Source organism: Pyrus communis, chromosome 12, assembly GCF_963583255.1.
Source record: "Pyrus communis chromosome 12, drPyrComm1.1, whole genome shotgun sequence".
Classification (NCBI taxonomy): domain Eukaryota; kingdom Viridiplantae; phylum Streptophyta; class Magnoliopsida; order Rosales; family Rosaceae; genus Pyrus; species Pyrus communis.
Genome location: NC_084814.1, coordinates 4,898,539 through 4,920,054, shown reverse-complemented (window position 1 = coordinate 4,920,054; position 21,516 = coordinate 4,898,539). Strand labels below are relative to the sequence as shown.

General features: G+C 37.7%; 2 protein-coding genes across 4 annotated transcripts; both read left to right on the top strand.

Annotated features, from left to right (window-relative positions):
• The first annotated feature begins 10,471 nt into the window (after positions 1-10,471).
• Positions 10,472-12,869, top strand: LOC137710887 (bax inhibitor 1-like). The gene is made up of 6 exons (XM_068450042.1): positions 10,472-10,665; positions 11,441-11,584; positions 11,690-11,781; positions 11,939-12,125; positions 12,241-12,396; positions 12,527-12,869. The coding sequence occupies exons 1-6, from the start codon at positions 10,549-10,551 to the stop codon at positions 12,575-12,577; spliced, it is 747 nt and encodes a 248-aa protein (XP_068306143.1). The 5' UTR covers positions 10,472-10,548; the 3' UTR covers positions 12,578-12,869.
• Positions 12,870-14,328: 1,459 nt separating this feature from the next.
• On the top strand, positions 14,329-16,943 carry LOC137711426 (WEB family protein At1g12150-like). 3 transcript variants are annotated; one of them, XM_068450667.1, is made up of 4 exons: positions 14,329-14,448; positions 14,550-14,726; positions 16,221-16,331; positions 16,517-16,943. In XM_068450667.1, exons 2-4 carry the CDS (start codon positions 14,610-14,612, stop codon positions 16,745-16,747), a joined length of 459 nt encoding a protein of 152 aa, XP_068306768.1. In that variant the 5' UTR covers positions 14,329-14,448; positions 14,550-14,609; the 3' UTR covers positions 16,748-16,943. The 3 variants fall into 3 exon arrangements, with proteins under 3 accessions (XP_068306768.1, XP_068306767.1, XP_068306766.1); XM_068450666.1 differs by having other exon boundaries at positions 14,524-14,726; positions 16,517-16,942; XM_068450665.1 differs by having other exon boundaries at positions 14,335-14,726; positions 16,517-16,942.
• The last annotated feature ends 4,573 nt before the right edge of the window (positions 16,944-21,516 follow it).

The following is a 21,516-nucleotide window of genomic DNA, read 5'->3' as shown; positions in this document are numbered from 1 at the left end:
CACGTCATGTTGCTGATGTGGCAAGATTCGATTGGCAGGAAGGACACCTGTCCCTTTCACGGATGCATTGCTTTCGTGGCTATTCCCTGTTTGATATTTTGCTTAGTGAGAAAGCGATGTCACGTTTGACAACAAATTGAATTAGATTCGACGGTCGTCATGGAGTCGGGTCAAAACACCAATCCACGCGGAAGACTCCAGTATCCACTGGAACTGTCTTTCCTATTTCCCTATATGCCCTTCCATAACGCATATAATTGCTAAAATGACATTCCTCTTCTTTTATTATTTTTCCCTCCCAATAGTTTAAAATTTATGGGTCAAATATCATCATTTTTATTTTGTTTTTCATAAGTCCCGATGAGAGTACAGGAACTTTGTAATCCAAAGATTAAACAATTCAATGCAATTGTTTCACATAATTCTTACAAAGAGGCTTGACTCCTTATGATTGAGGAGTTCCTCAAAATAGTTTGTGTGAGATTTACTGAATTTTATGATTATAATTAACACGGTTCATATTATAAATTATTATGTAAAGATTATCTCTGTAAAAAAATTAATTAAAAATAAGGTCTTCTAATCAATTAAGTTTTGCAAATAGATAGACGGTTTTTAATTCTTTTTAGTGAATCCATTCATTCATTTTGTTTTTATACAATTCAATGACTAAACGATCTCCTTAGTTTATAATTTTTATACATAAATAATTTTTACAAAGTTCAAATTCACCCCACCCCCTTCCCTAACTAGCACTCCAAGTTCATACCCAATTCAGCTCCTCCCTCAACCCACATGACCCACAGTTGCAGACTTATTTTATTTTATTTTTTAAAATGATATTATCTACACTAACGGATGGATTTAGCCTCACAATAAACTAACAATAATATGGTTCAAATTCGCCTTTGGCGAGAATTGAACCTTAGACCTCTCACTTACAAGTGAATATGAATATCACTAGACCGTAGTGTTAAATGACAGATAATTTTAGCCATGAATAAAAATTCATAAGGTAATTGACTGAAACTAAAGTTTGGGGAGTAGATTTATAATTTTAGGGGAATCCGACAAATAGGCCTTAAATTTTTGCTCTATTTTTTTTATTATAAACAATATTACTACTGCAAGCTACAAGAATTCAACCCGAACGCTATTTCTTCTATTAAGTTCCAACAAATTGGACCCAACTTTAATTCTTATTTTTTAATCCAACATTAATTCTCCAACAAAAAGAAATAATCCAACATTAATTATGACACACCCCGTCCCGAAGGAGGGTATGCTGGCCGTCACGTGAGAGTGACGTAACCATTTGCACAGTTCGGAAGCTTTAAAATATACTACTTCTAAAATGCAACACCCGAAGGTGAGTCCTTATTTGGTCCATTCTGTCAGAACTCCGTTGAATTTCCTCGTAGTCACCACACCTTTGCAATTCTTGAACCTGGAGGGGCGCAAAACAAAGTTGAGTGGGTCAGTAAAACAATTCTTTTCCAATTCTAAACACTTCTCAAAACTTTGTAACCCCTCGCCGTAAAACAAGTATAATTTCCCAGAAAATAAACATATATACGTATGTATAGATATGTCAATCATGTTCCATGATATGCCATTCATGCTCACAATATGCCATTCATGCTTGAGAATATGCCACAATAGAATCTCATAATAAATGTAAATGCTCAAGCGTAATCACATCACAATATATAATCTGGCAGCCGGGAGTCACCTAACGTGACATGTACCGCTGCACTTAGAGCTCCACGCTCAACTCAATCACTGAATCTGCACACGAGTCGGAACCACCTAACGTGGTCTGCACGACAAGCTGGGTGTAATATATATGTATGCTCTAGTGCTACGATCACGTGAAGCTGTGCGATAAATCGCGGGTCACCTACAAGTCGGAACCACCTAATGTGGTCTCCACGACAGGCTTGCACCTAACTTGGATCCAAGACGAGCATGCGGTGCTGGTGAACATACACGTGAAGGCTGTGCCCTGGCCCTGGACGGGAGCACTAACACCGGGGGTGCAGATTATGAGCTCTCTAATCCTCTCAACCTACTACTGCATAACAACATGAATACCACTTACCTGGCACTTACCTGTGCGTCCACAGCACCAATACACATATATAAATGTATGCCACTACTAATGCATGTGATGATAGTATTTCAATCGTAGCTTACCTGGGCCTCCTCAGCACCATGCAACAGTATGCATAATTATGGTAATGCACATATTAAAATATGATGCATATATGACAGGATAATTAATTCGTATTTCTTTTAAAATACGTTTCTGGGAAATACGTCAAGCATACGTATATATATATATATATACTGAAAAATAACTGCCCACTCACATATCACATCGACGTCTCGTAGGTCCCTGAACCTCCCCTAGCTTGGTTACATTCTTTCTCTGTATAATTTTCACCTATACAAAAAGTAACCAAATTGACGTTATTTGACGCACATACACCAAACATTCGTCCATAACTTTCTCATACGTTGCTCAATTTAGGTGTATGAATATACCACGGTGATCTACACGACGTCACGAACGCGTGACAATTTTCAGAACTCAATTTGGAGCTCTCACGCGCCCCCACGCCCACTGTTCACGCGCTGCCCACGCGCGCGTCTTCTTCCTCGCGTCGCCGGACTGGTTTCGCCGGAGATGGTGTTTTGCCGGAATTTCTGGGTAAATTTCAAAGTGTCATAACTTCTTCATTTCTTAACCATTTTCGACGTACTATATATCAAAATGAAGGTATTAACGAGACGAACACATCCATACCTGTCTCGACCCCTAACTCGCCGTGGTTTCGCCGGAAAAAGCCCCGACAGCTCCGGCCAAACTTTGAACTTGTCATTCTCCGTGTTCCTATGTCCATTTTTCACGTAATTTATACCAAAATGAAGCCCTAATCATAATCTACCACGTTGGACTAGTTTTAGGGCCTAAAAACAACGGAATCAAACTTTTCCAAAAATACGAAAATTCGGCCGGACTTACAGTTCGTGATCCCGACGTCCAAATCCTTCAAACGAAGCACTCCGAGCTTCCTTAGGACCTCACCAAGCTTCCTACAAGCTTCAAAATCCCAGAAAACATCAAGTTTTACGTGTGCATGAACAGTGCACACGCACAGTGAAATTGAAATCCATGTTTTCCGAAGTGAAACTCACCTAAAATTGGTACCATCGTGTTCGTGTGGTCCTCAGGAGAATGATGGTGGTCTTAGATCCTTCGTTGGTATAGTTTTGGGGTGGTTTGTGGGTGGTCTGTGTGAGTTCGAAGGAGAGAGAGAGAACTCTCAGAGAATGAGAGATTTGTGAGGGAGGAGAGAGAGAGAGAGACAAGGCACGGGAATGAGGGAGAGATTTGAGGGAGGTGGGATCCTACCCAATCCCCAAATCATCAAGTTACAACATATTTTACGCCCCTTAGTCCCGTTTAAGGGCATTTTCATAACTTCACGTCCTCGGAATTAAAATTCTGGGACGGGTTGTGACAACCTTCCCTCCTTATAGAATTTCGTCCCCGAAATTCCAACAACCAACTAATCATCTAAACTCGTACAATAGCTTCGGATAAATCTCTCTCATCCGATTCTCCTTCTCCCACGTAATTTCTTCCACTGAATGCTTTCTTCACCAATTCTTTACCAATTACACTGTCTTAATTCTCAATACATTCTTTTTCCAATCCAAAGTCGTCCTTGGTTCCTCAACCAGTTTAATCCGGATTAATTCTCAACAGTTGCACCGGAACTCCATGTGACGAATCTGCCACCTAGTGACAACACATCGAAATATAATACATCATGCACCTTAGCCAATTTTGAAGACATCACCACTTGTATGCAACTTCATCGATTCCTTTAGTGGTCAAAAACGGTCTGATGTGTTTAAGACTTATTTTGTCTCCTTTCCAAATCTCACTATTTCTTTTCGTGATGAAATTTCTAAAAATGTTGAATCATGAAACACATCATGCTCTTACAATAACTCTGGAAGTAAATCAAGTAACTTCACCTACTCTTCGATGATCACATAAAGTCCGATGTACTTAGGACTTAATTTGCTTTCCTTTCCAAGCCGAATCATACTTTTCTAAAGTGAAAACTTCAAAATTATAAGATCATCTACGTTAAACACTCGATTAGTGACATGTTCAACTATTAATCTCTTTTGCAATTCCTGGCTACTCTCAGGTTAAGCTTAATCACCTGAATACTTTAAAAAAACTCATCCATAGTTTCAGGGCCTACCAAAACTCTTTCGTGAACGAATCTTCTCTATCCAGAAGCATTTCTTCCACAAATCAACAAAAATCGACACATTTCATGGTCCTTATGGCGTTACATCGGAAACTGCGCAACCAATATACTTAAGAAACTCAGCAGTTCCGTAACCCAAATCTTTTCTCCATAAAACATATAAGTACTGTTGCACTGTGGTTGTTACTCAACACTGGAGTAAATGTACTAACTTGGTACATTGATCAACTAACACTTCAAGTTCAATCATAACCATCCTATTCTCGAACTCAGCAATCTTTCTTTTTCCCCTCTTTCTTTGCCTTGGTTAATTCTTAATTTTCTTCGTTAACCATTTGAGTCTTGAGTACGACCTTACTAAAAAGACTTAACTTGAAAATTAGCAATTACAACTTCTTCTCAATCTTCCATTCTCAACTTTACTTCAGTTGATTTCCAATCCACAAGAAGACAATCTTGGCAAGCGTGCCAGACATTAACTCTTACCACAGTCTTCTCACCAAGTGCATCAGCTAGAACAATTTTACGATCACCCTGGTCGTACAATCATGTTCATTAAACAATTCAATCCACCTTCGCTGCTTTATATCAAAATTCTTCCAAGTAATGGATATTGGAGACTTTTTGGATTCATAAAAATCTTGCATTCTTACCAAATATAATGTCTTCATAACTTCACAGCAAGAATGGTAATCATGACTTCCAAATCACCAGTAGGGTAATTCATTTCATGAGGTTCCTTTTGTCGTGAAACGTATGTAATCACCCTAACATTTGCATCAACATGCATCCAATACCATTCAAGATAGTCTGGTAAGCTAAGAAATTCCGAATCTCAATTACGGCTCGTGGTTATTCTAAATTCTCAATTTCTGCTACCTTTTAAGAATTCACTTGAATACCTGAAGCAGATATAACATATCTCAAAAATGCTACTTGATTCATCCAGCATTGGCATTTGCTAAACTTAGCATACAATCGACGTTCCCTCGATCTTTGCAATACCGATTTAAGATGTTTAGCATACTTTGCTCTAGTCTTATCAATCTTTTCAATAGCAACAACAAAAAAATTGGTCTAGATATCATTGGAATACTTTATTCATCAAATTCATAAAGTAGTAGATGCATTCGTCACTCCGAATGGCATCACCAAAACTTGAAATGACCTTAACGAGTCCTGAAAGTTATCATAAGGGCATCCTCACCGATAATCTTCAACTAATAATATCCAGACCTCAAATCAAACTTAGAAAATATACAACCATCTAGAAGCTGATCAAACAACCATCAATGTGAGGTTACGAATAACGGTTTTCAATTGTTACTCGATTCAACTGCTTATAATCAAAGCACAGCCTTAACGTCCATTTTCTTTCTCACCAATAAACTAGGGTTCCCCCAACGTAATGTACTAGGTTGAATAAAAACCTTTATCAACCAATTTCCAATTCTCTTAATTCAAAAGGCAACATTCTATAATATATGGTTTGTACCTGGAGACAAATCCATAGTGAACTCTACATCTTTGACTGGCGGCAATCCAGGTAAATTCTCAGGGAAAATGTCAGGTAAATGTTTGACTACTCCCACTTCTTCCACGCTACTAGAAGTGACATCATTTAGCACCACATGATATAAATATCCTTGGCAGCCTTTTGATAATAATCTCTTTGCTCTTACAACATAAATAACGGCCTGCCTCACTCCACTTTGCATACTTACAAAAGTAATCTCTAGTCATCCAGACCGATGGAAAATAACATATAATCAATTCAACATTCGGCTATAAACATAGCTCATACTCTTTCATTCTAATCAACTCAGCCCTCGGCTGCATATATAGCTCATAATCAACTCATCATATCATGTATATAACATAATATGCTCTAGAATAACATCGAAATCCACAATCTAATGGAACAAAAGTAGCTAGCAACAATACATACTTTACTAATACTGAGCACTCTGAATAAGTACGATACTAACATAGGATAACCTATCGGTTTACTTGCTTAACGAATCCACGAATAAGTTATTAATATTACGGTCTGCAGCCCGCAATACTGATAAATCATCGTTGTCTCGATAAGTAAGCAACAACTCTCGAGGGTGTAATATTACTATTTTGCCACTCATTAGGAAATACATACACACGTCTCAACCGCGTTTATTTACTACTTTCAAGGCAATAACAATAATAACGTAATATTTCTACATTAACAACAAATAGACTTTAGCTAAGTCATTAAGAATAATTATCGTACCCCTAATCAAATCCAAATAATTCTGAGTATCTTGCAGTGATGTGTGGTTAACACATCCCTGGGCTTGTTGTCTCCCACAACCTCTATTAGTGTAAATACTTCTTTCATGTACACCACAGCCTAACTGACCATAATTAATAAATCCAGGAACTTGCTGGATCGGCGCTAGTTGTGGCAAAGAAGACTGCTAGGGATTCTGTTGGCTTTGGACATAATTTGCAGTTCTATGTCCCATCTATCCACTTGTAAAGCGTCCACTGCTTTCTCGCCTACATTCTCAAAGGTGTCCATTATTGTACCTACAGCCCAAAGGTACATTTCTTTTACCAAAATCACCTTGTCTCTGAGATCTGGGATTACCAATACATCTATCACTTCACCTCTGATCAATGGCATTAAAACCTTTGCCAAAAGAACTAGAATTAGCTTCACTTCTTTTGAAGTTCCGAATCTTTCTATATTCTTGATATGACGAATCATTAACTTTATCGTCCTCTTTTGATTCCCATTCTTTTATCATTCTTCTTTACTCTCGCTGAACATGTTCTCAGAATCCTCAAGGCTCAACAACATCTTGTATATTCCTGATAAGAATTACAATGGATAGTGGTCACCCAAAATACCATTGCCTTATGCCACCCAGCCTAAAACAATATAACACTTCAATCAAAATAGCAGCAATATTTGAATGGGACGAGGCAAGTCTGAGAACTTTCTATAATACTCATTGATCGTCAGCTTTCCTTGTCTCACATTTGCAAACTCTTGCTTTCTACCATCATAAGATGCCAAAGGAAATAATTCTTTTCTTTAAACAAATCCTTAAACAATTCTCAATCGGCTGTTTCCTTCGGTGACAACGAATTATACTCCTGTTTCCACCAGGATACAAGTTCATAACTCAAACCAGGTAGTCGTCTCAACCCTTCTGTCAAAAGGAAGATTCCTTTGACTTGTATAATCCAAAACGTCTTTTCCAAATGATTAAGCCATCGCTTTGCTCCCTTAGGTTCATCATTTCGTAAGGTGATTCAAATTCAACTCATAACCCATCTTAAAATGTCCCTTTTTGATAATATACTGAATCACCAAAATAATAGTTTCCCCTAACAGCTAAATCAGGGAGACTAAATTCCTCTAACTACGTGGTTTGCTACGAGGCGGTGTAGTTCTGACAGAATTCACTAGAACTTCTCAAGATGTCCAAGATTGAAACTAGGCTCTGATACCAACTGACACACCCCGTCCCGAAGGAGGGTATGCTGGCCGTCACGTGAGAGTGACGTAACCATTTGCACAGTTCGGAAGCTTTAAAATATACTACTTCTAAAATGCAACACCCGAAGGTGAGTCCTTATTTGGTCCATTCTGTCAGAACTCCGTTGAATTTCCTCGTAGTCACCACACCTTTGCAATTCTTGAACCTGGAGGGGCGCAAAACAAAGTTGAGTGGGTCAGTAAAACAATTCTTTTCCAATTCTAAACACTTCTCAAAACTTTGTAACCCCTCGCCGTAAAACAAGTATAATTTCCCAGAAAATAAACATATATACGTATGTATAGATATGTCAATCATGTTCCATGATATGCCATTCATGCTCACAATATGCCATTCATGCTTGAGAATATGCCACAATAGAATCTCATAATAAATGTAAATGCTCAAGCGTAATCACATCACAATATATAATCTGGCAGCCGGGAGTCACCTAACGTGACATGTACCGCTGCACTTAGAGCTCCACGCTCAACTCAATCACTGAATCTGCACACGAGTCGGAACCACCTAACGTGGTCTGCACGACAAGCTGGGTGTAATATATATGTATGCTCTAGTGCTACGATCACGTGAAGCTGTGCGATAAATCGCGGGTCACCTACAAGTCGGAACCACCTAATGTGGTCTCCACGACAGGCTTGCACCTAACTTGGATCCAAGACGAGCATGCGGTGCTGGTGAACATACACGTGAAGGCTGTGCCCTGGCCCTGGACGGGAGCACTAACACCGGGGGTGCAGATTATGAGCTCTCTAATCCTCTCAACCTACTACTGCATAACAACATGAATACCACTTACCTGGCACTTACCTGTGCGTCCACAGCACCAATACACATATATAAATGTATGCCACTACTAATGCATGTGATGATAGTATTTCAATCGTAGCTTACCTGGGCCTCCTCAGCACCATGCAACAGTATGCATAATTATGGTAATGCACATATTAAAATATGATGCATATATGACAGGATAATTAATTCGTATTTCTTTTAAAATACGTTTCTGGGAAATACGTCAAGCATACGTATATATATATATATATACTGAAAAATAACTGCCCACTCACATATCACATCGACGTCTCGTAGGTCCCTGAACCTCCCCTAGCTTGGTTACATTCTTTCTCTGTATAATTTTCACCTATACAAAAAGTAACCAAATTGACGTTATTTGACGCACATACACCAAACATTCGTCCATAACTTTCTCATACGTTGCTCAATTTAGGTGTATGAATATACCACGGTGATCTACACGACGTCACGAACGCGTGACAATTTTCAGAACTCAATTTGGAGCTCTCACGCGCCCCCACGCCCACTGTTCACGCGCTGCCCACGCGCGCGTCTTCTTCCTCGCGTCGCCGGACTGGTTTCGCCGGAGATGGTGTTTTGCCGGAATTTCTGGGTAAATTTCAAAGTGTCATAACTTCTTCATTTCTTAACCATTTTCGACGTACTATATATCAAAATGAAGGTATTAACGAGACGAACACATCCATACCTGTCTCGACCCCTAACTCGCCGTGGTTTCGCCGGAAAAAGCCCCGACAGCTCCGGCCAAACTTTGAACTTGTCATTCTCCGTGTTCCTATGTCCATTTTTCACGTAATTTATACCAAAATGAAGCCCTAATCATAATCTACCACGTTGGACTAGTTTTAGGGCCTAAAAACAACGGAATCAAACTTTTCCAAAAATACGAAAATTCGGCCGGACTTACAGTTCGTGATCCCGACGTCCAAATCCTTCAAACGAAGCACTCCGAGCTTCCTTAGGACCTCACCAAGCTTCCTACAAGCTTCAAAATCCCAGAAAACATCAAGTTTTACGTGTGCATGAACAGTGCACACGCACAGTGAAATTGAAATCCATGTTTTCCGAAGTGAAACTCACCTAAAATTGGTACCATCGTGTTCGTGTGGTCCTCAGGAGAATGATGGTGGTCTTAGATCCTTCGTTGGTATAGTTTTGGGGTGGTTTGTGGGTGGTCTGTGTGAGTTCGAAGGAGAGAGAGAGAACTCTCAGAGAATGAGAGATTTGTGAGGGAGGAGAGAGAGAGAGAGACAAGGCACGGGAATGAGGGAGAGATTTGAGGGAGGTGGGATCCTACCCAATCCCCAAATCATCAAGTTACAACATATTTTACGCCCCTTAGTCCCGTTTAAGGGCATTTTCATAACTTCACGTCCTCGGAATTAAAATTCTGGGACGGGTTGTGACAAATTAACTTCATTTCGCAACTTCCATCTTCCATCGGCCAAACCAAAAATAAACACATGAATATTTTGTAATTTTTTTAGAGAATTGTTATTATTATTCTAAAAATCTCATTCTAAACTTTAAACTTTCTATATTAAGAAGAAAAAAAATACACTTGTGAGGAGTGTAGAATGTGATTTTTGAACTGCCAATAACACTTTTCTTTTTTTCTTTAAAATATTTAAGAAATAACATTATTTCAACTTACAAGAGTCGCCATTTTTTTGGATCGCAAAAATTTATGGATCTCATCTCATTGCCCACTACAAGGGTAGAACGGTAAATGAACGCTGCAACAACTAGAAGTTTCCAGGAAATCAAGTCACCCGAGGGAGGGCCCTATAAATTCCACATCCCCGTCCCGCAACCGCTTTCAATTTCCCACTTTTTCTCTGCAAATTTTCTTGCTTGCTCGTTCTTCCTTTCTTGCCTACCAAGCAACTATGGACGCCTTCACGTCTTTCTTCGATTCTCAAACGCCTTCGCGAAACCGCTGGGCCTCCGAGTCTCTCAAGAATTTCCGTCAGATCTCTCCCGTCGTTCAGAATCATCTCAAACTGGTACGAATTCCTCTTTCTCCGAAGGGAATTTCAGTTTCTTTGGACTCTGTTTGGTTGCCGATAAAATTTCGTTGTGTTCTTCTCTGTTTTCTAGGTTTTATTCTCTGTTTGTGTATTAGACTGAGCAATTTAGGCGTGGTAGTACGAATTCCTCTTTCTCGGAAGTGAATTTTAGTTCCGTTTATTTCTGTTTGGTTGTCGAGAAAATAATTGAGAAAGAAGAGAAAGTTTCATTCTATTTTGCTCTGTTTTCTTAGTTTGATTCTCTATTTGTCTACTAGACTGAACAATTTAGGCGTGGAGCGAGAACTGCTAGGGTTTTGATTCCCCTTCAATTTCTCTTGATAATTACAATTATGTGCTGCAAAAATCGTGCTGGATGTATTGATTTTGATATCTAGGGTTTCGTTTGGTTACCTAGAATCAGAAAAAGAGATTCATAGCTTCTGCGGGTGTTATTTGTTATTGTATGTTATTTGTGTGTAAACATTGTATGGTATTTGTCATTTGTCATTTGTTATTTGTGGTGGAAACGAGAAACCAGAAAGAGCAGGGCTCTCCCGTGTTCTTCTTTCTCTGTCAAGTTGCTTTTCTTGGATGTTATGATATTGCTGATTACTCGAATGACAGTGGAATGTGTGAATTTTCCCATTTTACTGGTTTTGACTTTCTTTGATTGGATGGTTTTGGCTGGGGAACTTGGTTTGCCGGATTTTGTGGTTGCGTGCAAACCATACCAACTTTGATTTACTGATTGGTAGCCTAAATCTTGCAGGTCTACCTCACTTTGTGCTGCACCCTGATTGCATCAGCTGCAGGAGCCTACCTGCATATCCTGTGGAATATCGGAGGCATGATCACCTTTCTTTCTTGCACTGGATGCATGGTGTGGTTACTCTGCACACCAACCTATCAAGAGGTAGGATTTGTTAAATAAACTCTCTTCATCTTCCTGCAGTTATGTATTTGTGTTATCGCAATTTTTTTATTTGTTTTCGTGTATTGTGTTTTTTTCTTTGAGCAGAAGAAGAGGGTTTCTCTACTGATGGCCGCTGGTCTCTTTATGGGGGCTACTCTTGGGCCTTTAATTGAACTGGCCATTGAGATTAACCCAAGGTACATATGTGTTAGCAGTTGTTTTCTTTATTTGATTGAATGTTCGAGCTGAGTAGCATGAAATGAAACGACACTTCTATCTCTTAAGAAAGAAGTGACCGTATGTAGTCATTTCTAAACAAAAGTCGTGATTTTTTGTTGTTTTCTTTTGAGGCAGTGTCTTGATGAGTGCATTTGGAGGAACTGCTCTGGCCTTTGGCTGTTTCTCAGCAGCAGCCATGTTGGCAAGGCGCCGGGAATACCTTTACCTGGGGGGTTTGCTTTCTTCTGGCCTTTCTATACTAATCTGGTTACAGTTTGCTTCTTCTGTCTTTGGGGGTTCTGCAGCTCTTTTCAAGTTTGAGGTAAGGAATTATCAATTAGTCATGTGAGTGATGGGCAATGCTACATTTTGCGTATAAAAGCTAAAACAGGGTGATATATGCAGTTATCTAATCGCTCTCTGAAATTGTGTTGCAGCTGTATTTCGGGCTTTTGATTTTCGTGGGCTACATGGTAGTTGACACCCAGGAAATGATTGAGAAGGCGCACCATGGTGACCTGGACTATGTGAAGCATGCCCTGACGCTTTTCACTGACTTTGTTGCTGTGTTCGTCCGTATACTGGCTATCATGGTAAGTTCTCGTTAATGCTTTAAGAGCAAAATCCTCCTCTCGGTCTTGTTTTCTATTTTATATTGTCAGATGTTATCTGTTAGGCTAAATAGACCTGTTAACTAAAACGGCTATCGTTTCTTTACCGCAGTTGAAGAACTCGGCCGAGAAGAATGAGAAGAAGAAGAAAAGAAAGGATTGATGCTCCTCCTGTAACCCTGGTGATGCAAAGCAAATGCAAAATGAGATCATCACTTGTCTATGTAGAGTTTTCCAGGTGACCTCAAAAACAAAATGTGTAGTTGATATATTCCCTACTCTTTGGTGGGTGGTAGACTGATAGTGGTTGTCTAGTGTTGCTGCCGTTAAACTTCTACGTACTGTTTTGAATGACATCGTTTTAATTCGTGACCAAGTTTATTGTTGTGCTGTGTTAATAAACTGGCTAGCTCCTCCATCTGCACTACTTGTTTGGTGGTATAGCAGGTTTCCAACTTCCGAGTCCTTATGGAACGATTTTCGCCACGTCCAGCAATTGAGCGTGGGCGTAGCGAAAATCCAGATTTCGCAAGACTCAAATTTTACGATGAAGATGGTCAGAAGTAGTGATTTATATTATGAAATTTTACGACGCCCTGTAGTCTTGGGAGATTTCGCAAATTTGTTGACACTAGTTATGGTATAGCATGTAACACTACCTAACTTTTAATTGAGTCGATTAGTACTAGAATTATTATTGGCACTTCAAAATTTTTATTTTACATTTGTATAAGTGTTTTTTTTTTTGGCCAAATAGAGAAAGTTTGGGAGTATTTTAAAGTGTTAATAACAATTTTTTTAGTATTACGATTTAACAGTTGTTTTTTATTTGCAAGTCAGAATGTTTGAATTTCATGAATGACGAGTTTGAAAGTATACAATTAAAAAATATAATCTTAACAGGTCATTAATAGGTATCGTAGGCTAAGATGGACTCGTTAATGGGTCCACTTGTTTGAAACATGATCTGCCCGGACTCATCCCGGACACTCTATTCATGTTTTGTCGGGTAATTGATTTTGAAACATGATTTGCCGCTGCCCGGGACTAAATCTATTGTAGGGATTTTGTTGTTCCGCCTTTAAAGTAGTAAAGATACCCTTAAAAATCTACCATGTGCAATGCAGATACGTTTTTTTTCTAGGGAATTTTAACGACAACCTCCCGGTAATGTTTACTTTAATGAAAAATTACATTTTTATACTAAAAAGTCAATCCTGATACTATTCACTTTATCTTTTATTATGTCCTTATCGTTAAAAATTCAAAATTTTCAAGTTCTTTTCATTATTTTTTTATTTTTTTCTTTCTAAGGTGACAAAATGTAATTGGTTAGCTACGTAGGTAACATAAAACAGATGGGTATATTTACAAGATATTGAACTGTTTTATACATCAAGTTTATTGTTCATTTTTAATATTTGGCATATATTTATCTATAAATTCAGTTACTTTTAAAGTGTATAAGTATGTTTTAACCATTTTAATATAGAAGTATATGATTAATATGAAAATAATGAACTCAAAACTAGCAATAAAATACAAAAATTCGAAACGCTTGAATAGAAGAATTCAATAAAACGAAATATTTCAGAACTTTTTTTATTTCAAAATAAGTTGGCTAACTTGGAAAAAAAAAAAAAAAAAAAAAAGAAGAATTCACATTCTAAATCTATCTCAATTTCCCCCTTTTTGTTTGTTTGTTTGTTTTTTGTTTTTTTTTTTTTGTGAAATTTGAATTCGGAATCGGTTGGGTTGAGATTGGAAATTTCAACGGTGGAATATGAAATTCTATTCCAACTTTGCCCCCGTCTGTGTAACGAGGCATAACAGGTAGTTTGGGCATAGAAATGGACTTAAACACCCACCCTTCCCACCCACCCCCCCCCCCCCCCCCCCCCCGGGTGTGCGTCTTGTAACTGAAAACAGCACATCTCCCACAGACGCCCAAACAAAGCCCTACTCTGCTTCCTCTCATTTCCGTCTCCTCCAGCAAAACAGCCAGCCATTGCTCCCGCTCCGCCGCCCGTAAAGGTCAGAAACGTCGACTGAATTTCCGAATTTTCTCTGATTCCAAAGAGTATATATTTCTGATTGTCGGTCCATTAGGATGCTTTGAATGCCCTAAATTTAAGATTTGATTGCGTTTGAGCTGAAATCGATGCGTTAAGAGGTGGATGAGAGAGTGAAAAATTATGAATAAGCTGATTGAATTCGGAAAGAAAGCTCTGTTCTATGCGAGGGTTCTTTCCGGCTACGAAGAACGGAGAATCCGATCGTTTCGGTTGGAGGTTGAAAAGCCCCTGAAAGAGGTCAGTTTTATTTATTTATTTGTTGATCTTGCATTTGTAAAAATTAAGCTTCTGTTAGAGAAATTCTTGTTATTCTTTCATTTCCGTCCGATCGACGCTGTTTTTGTTCCGTAATTGTATGAAATGGTGGGCATATTATGTGGAGATTATTAGGCTGAGATGAAGTATGATGACAATCTTTGTGGACATGTGAGTTGAGTTCATATTGTTCCTTTTCTTTGAGTGCTAGAATTCATCGCTTAGGCGGTGTTTGGTTGCTGAAATGAGCATTGAAATGAATTCAATTAAATAAGAACGGAATGTGGGAGAGTTATATGATGGAGCAAGGAGAGTTGAAAATTTGTTGGAAATGCGTCGGTTGGTTTAATCATATTGGAGAATGGGAAAACAGTACTTTTGTTTGTTTTTCCAGATCCAATAAGGACCTACGGTCCCGGTGATGTACGTACATGTCAGGCGTTTGTAAATAGCTGAGATTCATAACCTTAACTTAGGTCTTTATCTTAGGTTCTTGTTAGATCAGGACTAAACATAAGGTGCACCCAAAATTATGAGCATTTTGGAAGAAAATTATTAGATATGCATTTCATACGCATTCAAAGATGTGTTTTTTGGTTGTGTGAGGGAAGCATGTGTATTTTGATTTTTCTTCCGTGACTTTCTTTGTTTGAGACTTCATTACTTTCTGAAATAGTGCCACCATTTGTATCCCCTTCCCCTTGGTTTATTTATTTCTCTTTTTCCTTGGCTTCTTATTCTGGAAACGGTTAATGTGATAGAATAAATTTCTGATAAAAAGACCCCTTGAACATAGAGGTTAATGCCGAAACTGCAAATGCATAGGCATTAGGCATTCTTTCATCCAGGAAATGTACTACTGTAATATAGGCTTACCTTGTTCAAGTACTTTGGCAAATGATTATGAAAATTCCCTGGAAACTTTTTGGCTGTCTTGTGTGTCCACGATGTTACCGTCAAAAGGATGAAGGGACATACAGATACAAAGGTGAAAATTTTACTCCTAAACCCTGAGTTTATATTCTGTCTGACTTTTGGTGATAAGATAAAAGTTCAGCAGAATAAGTGGGACTTTAATTATGGAGGAGCAATTGAAACACATCTTTGTACACCAATTTCTTATTGAAGCATTTTGAGAAAATGAAAGTGTTTGGCTCATCAGTCAGGTACAAGCAACTTGATTACACTCAGAAGCATAATATTTGCTTTCCGAGCTCTAAAATATATGCAATAGATGCAAGTTACGATGGAATTTTTTCTTAAGAATTAAGCAGCATGTAATAGCTTATATATGGATATCTTACTTTGGTTTGTACCTTCTTTTCTTTCCCCAGTCGCTTTAGTCTTATTCAGGTTTAGCGTTCACTGCCTCTAGTAAATAGGATTTTCACATTATCTGTGGCATTTGTTGCCTTAATGCTTTGAGTACTAATTTACTGTCCCCATTTCTTTTATTTATTGACTGTCTCTCTCCAGGCAACTGCGCGGAAGTTAGCCTTAAGAAAGATTCCTGAACAAACTATATTATCGGAGGTTCGCCGTATGGTCGAGGAGATGCAAACTTTAAATAGGAAGCTGGAAGAAACTGTAAGTTTTATTGTCATTGCTGAGGCGGTGAGGCCATTTGGAAACAATTCACAAGTTAACCTTCGGAAACATTAGGGAATATGGCCCAAATATACTTGTTGCTTTTAAACAGATGCTTATCCCAGCAATGTAGAATGTCATGTTGTTTTAATTTGTTTTTGTCCTTTTGTCTGCTGATGTACCAGGAGGCTCAAATTGAAGAGTACTTCAAGCCGATTGACAAAGAGGCTGAGATGATTATGAAAACGCAACTTGAAGGAGAGGAGAGGACAATGAAGGAGATGATGAAAGCCATGCATCAGCAGGCTTTGCTTGAGAAAACAGAAGCGGAGAAAGAAGCACAAAAGAAATTGGAAACAGACCAGAAGAACCAAGAGTCAAGACCCAAGACCCAGCATCTACAGCGGCCCCCTTGAAGCTTAGGTGAGATGATTTTGTAGTACGAATATGTGTAGCTTTAGGATGATTCCTACAAGAGCGTTTTATCAGTTTTGACTGTTTCAAAAACCGTGCTTTGATATGAATATAAACGAAGTACATAGTGTACTTACAAGTTTTACTACTTCTTTGATTATAAAATGGGTTTTGACCTGGCTACTGAGTATTTATATCGTGTGACCGCCACACTTAACACGCTTCTCTTACCTTGCCTTCGTTTCTTCCCAATTTCTAATCCAATTTCTAATCCAATTTCAAATGAAGTATGTGGTAGTTGAAAATTTGGCTTAAGTAATTGTAGGGCTGTATGGAATTTTGAAAACACCTCTTGCCCTTTGGGAGACTAGGCTGTGCGGTCATGGCTTCTACTCAGCCCTTGTTCCTTAGGTCACAAGCCAATCAACTGTGAGAGTGCCATTTTGCCCTTTTTACAGGAAAGAAAATGGTATGACCGTACTCACCATACCATGTAATTTTAAAGCCTTTTTAGGGTTTTTTTAGGTTTGACTTTTACTTTTGACTAGAACTAAATGAATGAAAATATGATCTTGGAATATTTAAAGCCTTTTTAGGGTTTTTTTAGGTTTGACTTTTACTTTTGACTAGAACTAAATGAATGAAAATATGATCTTGGAATATTGGAAACATTAACAAAATGAAATTAGCCTGGTCAAGTTTCTTTTAACCTAGGGGCCATTTTTCCAGTTAGGGGTAAGGGGTAAGCATTTTACTGATAAGGCCGATCAATCCAACAATTTGAATTGGTCGTAGCGAGTTCATTCCTAGTTTTGGTTAAAACGCATTACAGCATGTTTGTTGTCAATTCATTCCTCTCGAAAGGATATTATTCTAACAGAAATCGAGGATGGTTGAGGATGGTTAATTTTTCCGACGTGGTTTTGTGTATTTGTCGGACGTGATTATATAGCAGGTCGTCTTTTAATTGAGGTTATACTTTGGTTCTTGATTTTCACGTATGAGTTTTGGATAGACATTTTTAACCATCCCTTATTTGTAAAGCCTTACCGTTGAAGAAGTTGAATTTCTATGATGTCTGGAATTTCTAGTTCGGTATTGTTTGTTGGCGTCTGTGTGATTCTGTTAATTGAGATAGTAAAAGCCAACTCCAGTGAGTTTAATTATTTTATTAATATGTCCAATTCGTATTTCAAAAGGGCCATAAAATAATAGCGTTGCTTTGCAGCAGAAGTCTTTTCAATTGAATTTGATGGACTCTACTCATTCCACTTTGTCTAACATGCAATTGAAGGGGTACATAGGCGGAGTGATTTTCGCATTATTTTTAGCCTCTTCATAATTTCTTTTTTATTTCTAATCATTTAATTAAATGAATCAAACTTAACTAATGGACAAGATGAAACAAGATGGAAGCTTAACTTTTGGCTGGAAGCGGTGGAAGTTAAAAGTCTTTGCATAAGTAGGTCAAAGACTAGTATATGGAGTGTAAATTTAGTGAGAACGGGGGCTCAAGTAAGATAGGGTGAGGATTGGAGATCAAGAAGTATCAAAGAGTGAATGTTTTCGTTATCTTAGATCTATCTTGCAAAATAACAGAGCATTAGATGGAGATCACAAACATAAAATACAAGCCAAATGGATGAAGTAGAAGAGTGCATCGAGTGTTGTGCAATCGTCGTATGCCACTAATGCTCAAGAGAAAATTTATTGGACGGCAATAAGGCCAGCAATGCCTTATGGCACAAAATGTTGGGCGGCCAAAAAGCAACATTTCAAAAAATGAGTGTAGCATTTCGTTAGATATGTGGGCATGGGAGAAATGATATGATTAATAATGAGGATATCCGAGGTAAAGTAGGAGTGGCTGTAATTGAAGATAAAATGAGAGAAAATCAGTTATAATGGTTTGGACACGTGAACCGGTTAGAAGAAACGATTATGAGAAGTGCAATGACGTTTGAAGATTCATCATACAATCGATCTCACTTAGTAGAATAAGGTTTGTTGCTGTTATTGTTGTTTATGATTTCTCTTTGAGTTTTCAAACTTTGCCACTTGAGGTTTAATGTCACATCTCGGCCCGGGGGAGGACCACTTCCCGGGCCCGCTCCACCACCGTAGCACGATATTGTCCGCTTTGGGCCCCGACCACGCCCTCACGGTTTTGTTTCTGGGAACTCACACGAAAACTTCCCGATGGGTCACCCATCTTGGGAATGCTCTCGTGCGCTACTCGCTTAAATTTGGAGTTCCCATGGAACCCAAAGCCAGTGAGCTCCCAAAAGGCCTCGTGCTAGGTAGAGATGGGAATATACATTTAAGGATCACTCCCCTGGGCGATGTGGGATGTCACAATCCACCCCTCTTAGGGGCCCGACGTCCTCGTCGGCACATCACGGCCAGGGTTAGGCTCTAATACCAATTTGTCACATCTCGGCCCGGGGGGGACCACTTCCCGGGCCCGCTCCACCACCGTAGCACGATATTGTCCGTTTTGGGCCCCAACCACGCCCTCACGATTTTGTTTCTGGGAACTCACATGAGAACTTCTCAATGGGTCACCCATCTTGGGAATGCTCTCGCGCGCTACTCGCTTAACTTCGGAGTTCCCATGGAACCCAAAGCTAGTGAGCTCCCAAAAGGCCTTATGCTAGGTAGGGATGGGAATATACATTTAAGAATCACTCCCCTAGGCGATGTGGGATGTCACATTTAAACATTGTCAAATTCATAATACTCGAAATACTTTATTGTTCTCCATTAAAAAAAAAAAAAATTAAGTATCTATACTAAAACCTCAATAAATATATCTTTGATATAATAATAACTCTGGTTAAATAATAAAATATTTTGGTCCCCACTAAGGTCACTGTACTAAAAAAATGCATAAGATAATAATTTTCTATAAAATACTTTAAGGCCTTAAAATATATGATTTTAATAATTAATGAAATACACACACAAAATTAACAGGTACAATTTCATAATACATACATAAAAGAGTTAACACTTAAATTCCCATAATACATATATGTAGGAATTTTTTACTGAACAATTTACATTTTCTCAATTCAGCTCATCCTTAACTACAAATAGCCATCTACCATAGTGGTAGAGATGAATGTTGTCCTTGCACCATGGTGTGAATTTGAGTCATGTCGTCTCCAATCTAACAAATTTATCATTTGACATAAAATAAAAAAATAAAAAAAACCTCACCCTTAATTTTTTGCAATGCATACACCACATTCATTTTTCACCTCATCTGACAAATAATATGTTGACCTTTTAAGAGCGTTTGATATTATTAATTGGCCGACGGAGATCTGAAACCTTTGTTGAGCACATTGCCACTAATCTTTTCTACGTGACGAGGGATGCTCATTATTATACTCCACAATGCTCTCCTTATCACATCAATCAATCTTGATTTTCTCACTCATTTTAAGGGAGTCTAAGAGATTATGTTTTATGTACATGGAACATCTTGAAACAAGCATCTTCTAGTTCTTAAATTGTCTCAAAGTTTTAAAAAAATCATACATCTTTTTTATTAAAAAAAAACATATATTTTTGTCAAAATAATAATAATAATAATAAACTATAAACAAAACAAAATTTTCTTATTAAATTAATAAATATTCATTTATTGATAAATAGTAAATTATTTATTATCGATATAATCATAAGTTTTCTCAATCTTTACAATATTCATTTTCAGAAATTTTGCTGCCAATTCAAAATAAACATATAGTTTCCACCACAAACTAAAAATTGAAACAAGAACCGTAATTTTTTTTTTTTTTTTTTTTTTGCATAAAAGTGTGAGTTCAAACTTAGATTAAAACCTTCATATACCAAAACTTGGAGTCTTTGACCCTCCATATATATATATATATATATATATATATATATATATATGTAAACAATATAGATCAAGAATGGAGGATGAAGTCATGAAGGCATGTAGGCGTTTACGTTAGGTATCCATACATTACTATTGATAGAGAAAGGCACTCAGTTACTTTTGAGTCTTTGACAGTTATTGGTTAAACAAAGGGATAAACTCTTTTTCATTTCCATAATATGCTGATTTTTTCATTGAAACCTTTCCAATTATAGTGGTCATGTATGTATAGATAAACAAAACCATGATTTCTTCCTACTTCTTAAGCTTGGGTGTCTAGTTTTTTTACTAATATTAATTATAACCGCATCTGCAAGTAGTGAAATATCTTAGTGAATATGATATTTTTTTAGATCTATTGTGTCACGGATTCAAACTCTACCTCTCCCTGTAATTTAAATGTTTTTTTCCATACAATGATATATTTATTTCATGGTATGAATATGACTAAAATCATAGTATTAAGTGGCGCAATTTAGATGTATTTAGGGCATGATTACATAGGAGTATCATTTTCATTAATGTGTTACTAAAAATCAAGAATTCGAAAGGAATGAGTATGAGTTTCATTCACATGTTTACTAACAATTAATCAAGGAATGAAAATAATAAATGCAGAGTGGTATCTCATACTTAAAAGTGAAGGTATAAGATTATTACGGAGAGTGGTTTATCTCATACTCAATCCTTTATATTCATATTTTTTTATATATTCATTTATTTTCACAATATATAAACATATATATTTTTAGGGTAAATTATCTTATCGTGCGTCAAATACTATCTCCCCCAATCTATAACATAAAATATGTGAGTACCACCTCTTCTTTTTAAATTAATTTAAGTAAACAAAAGCTAGTT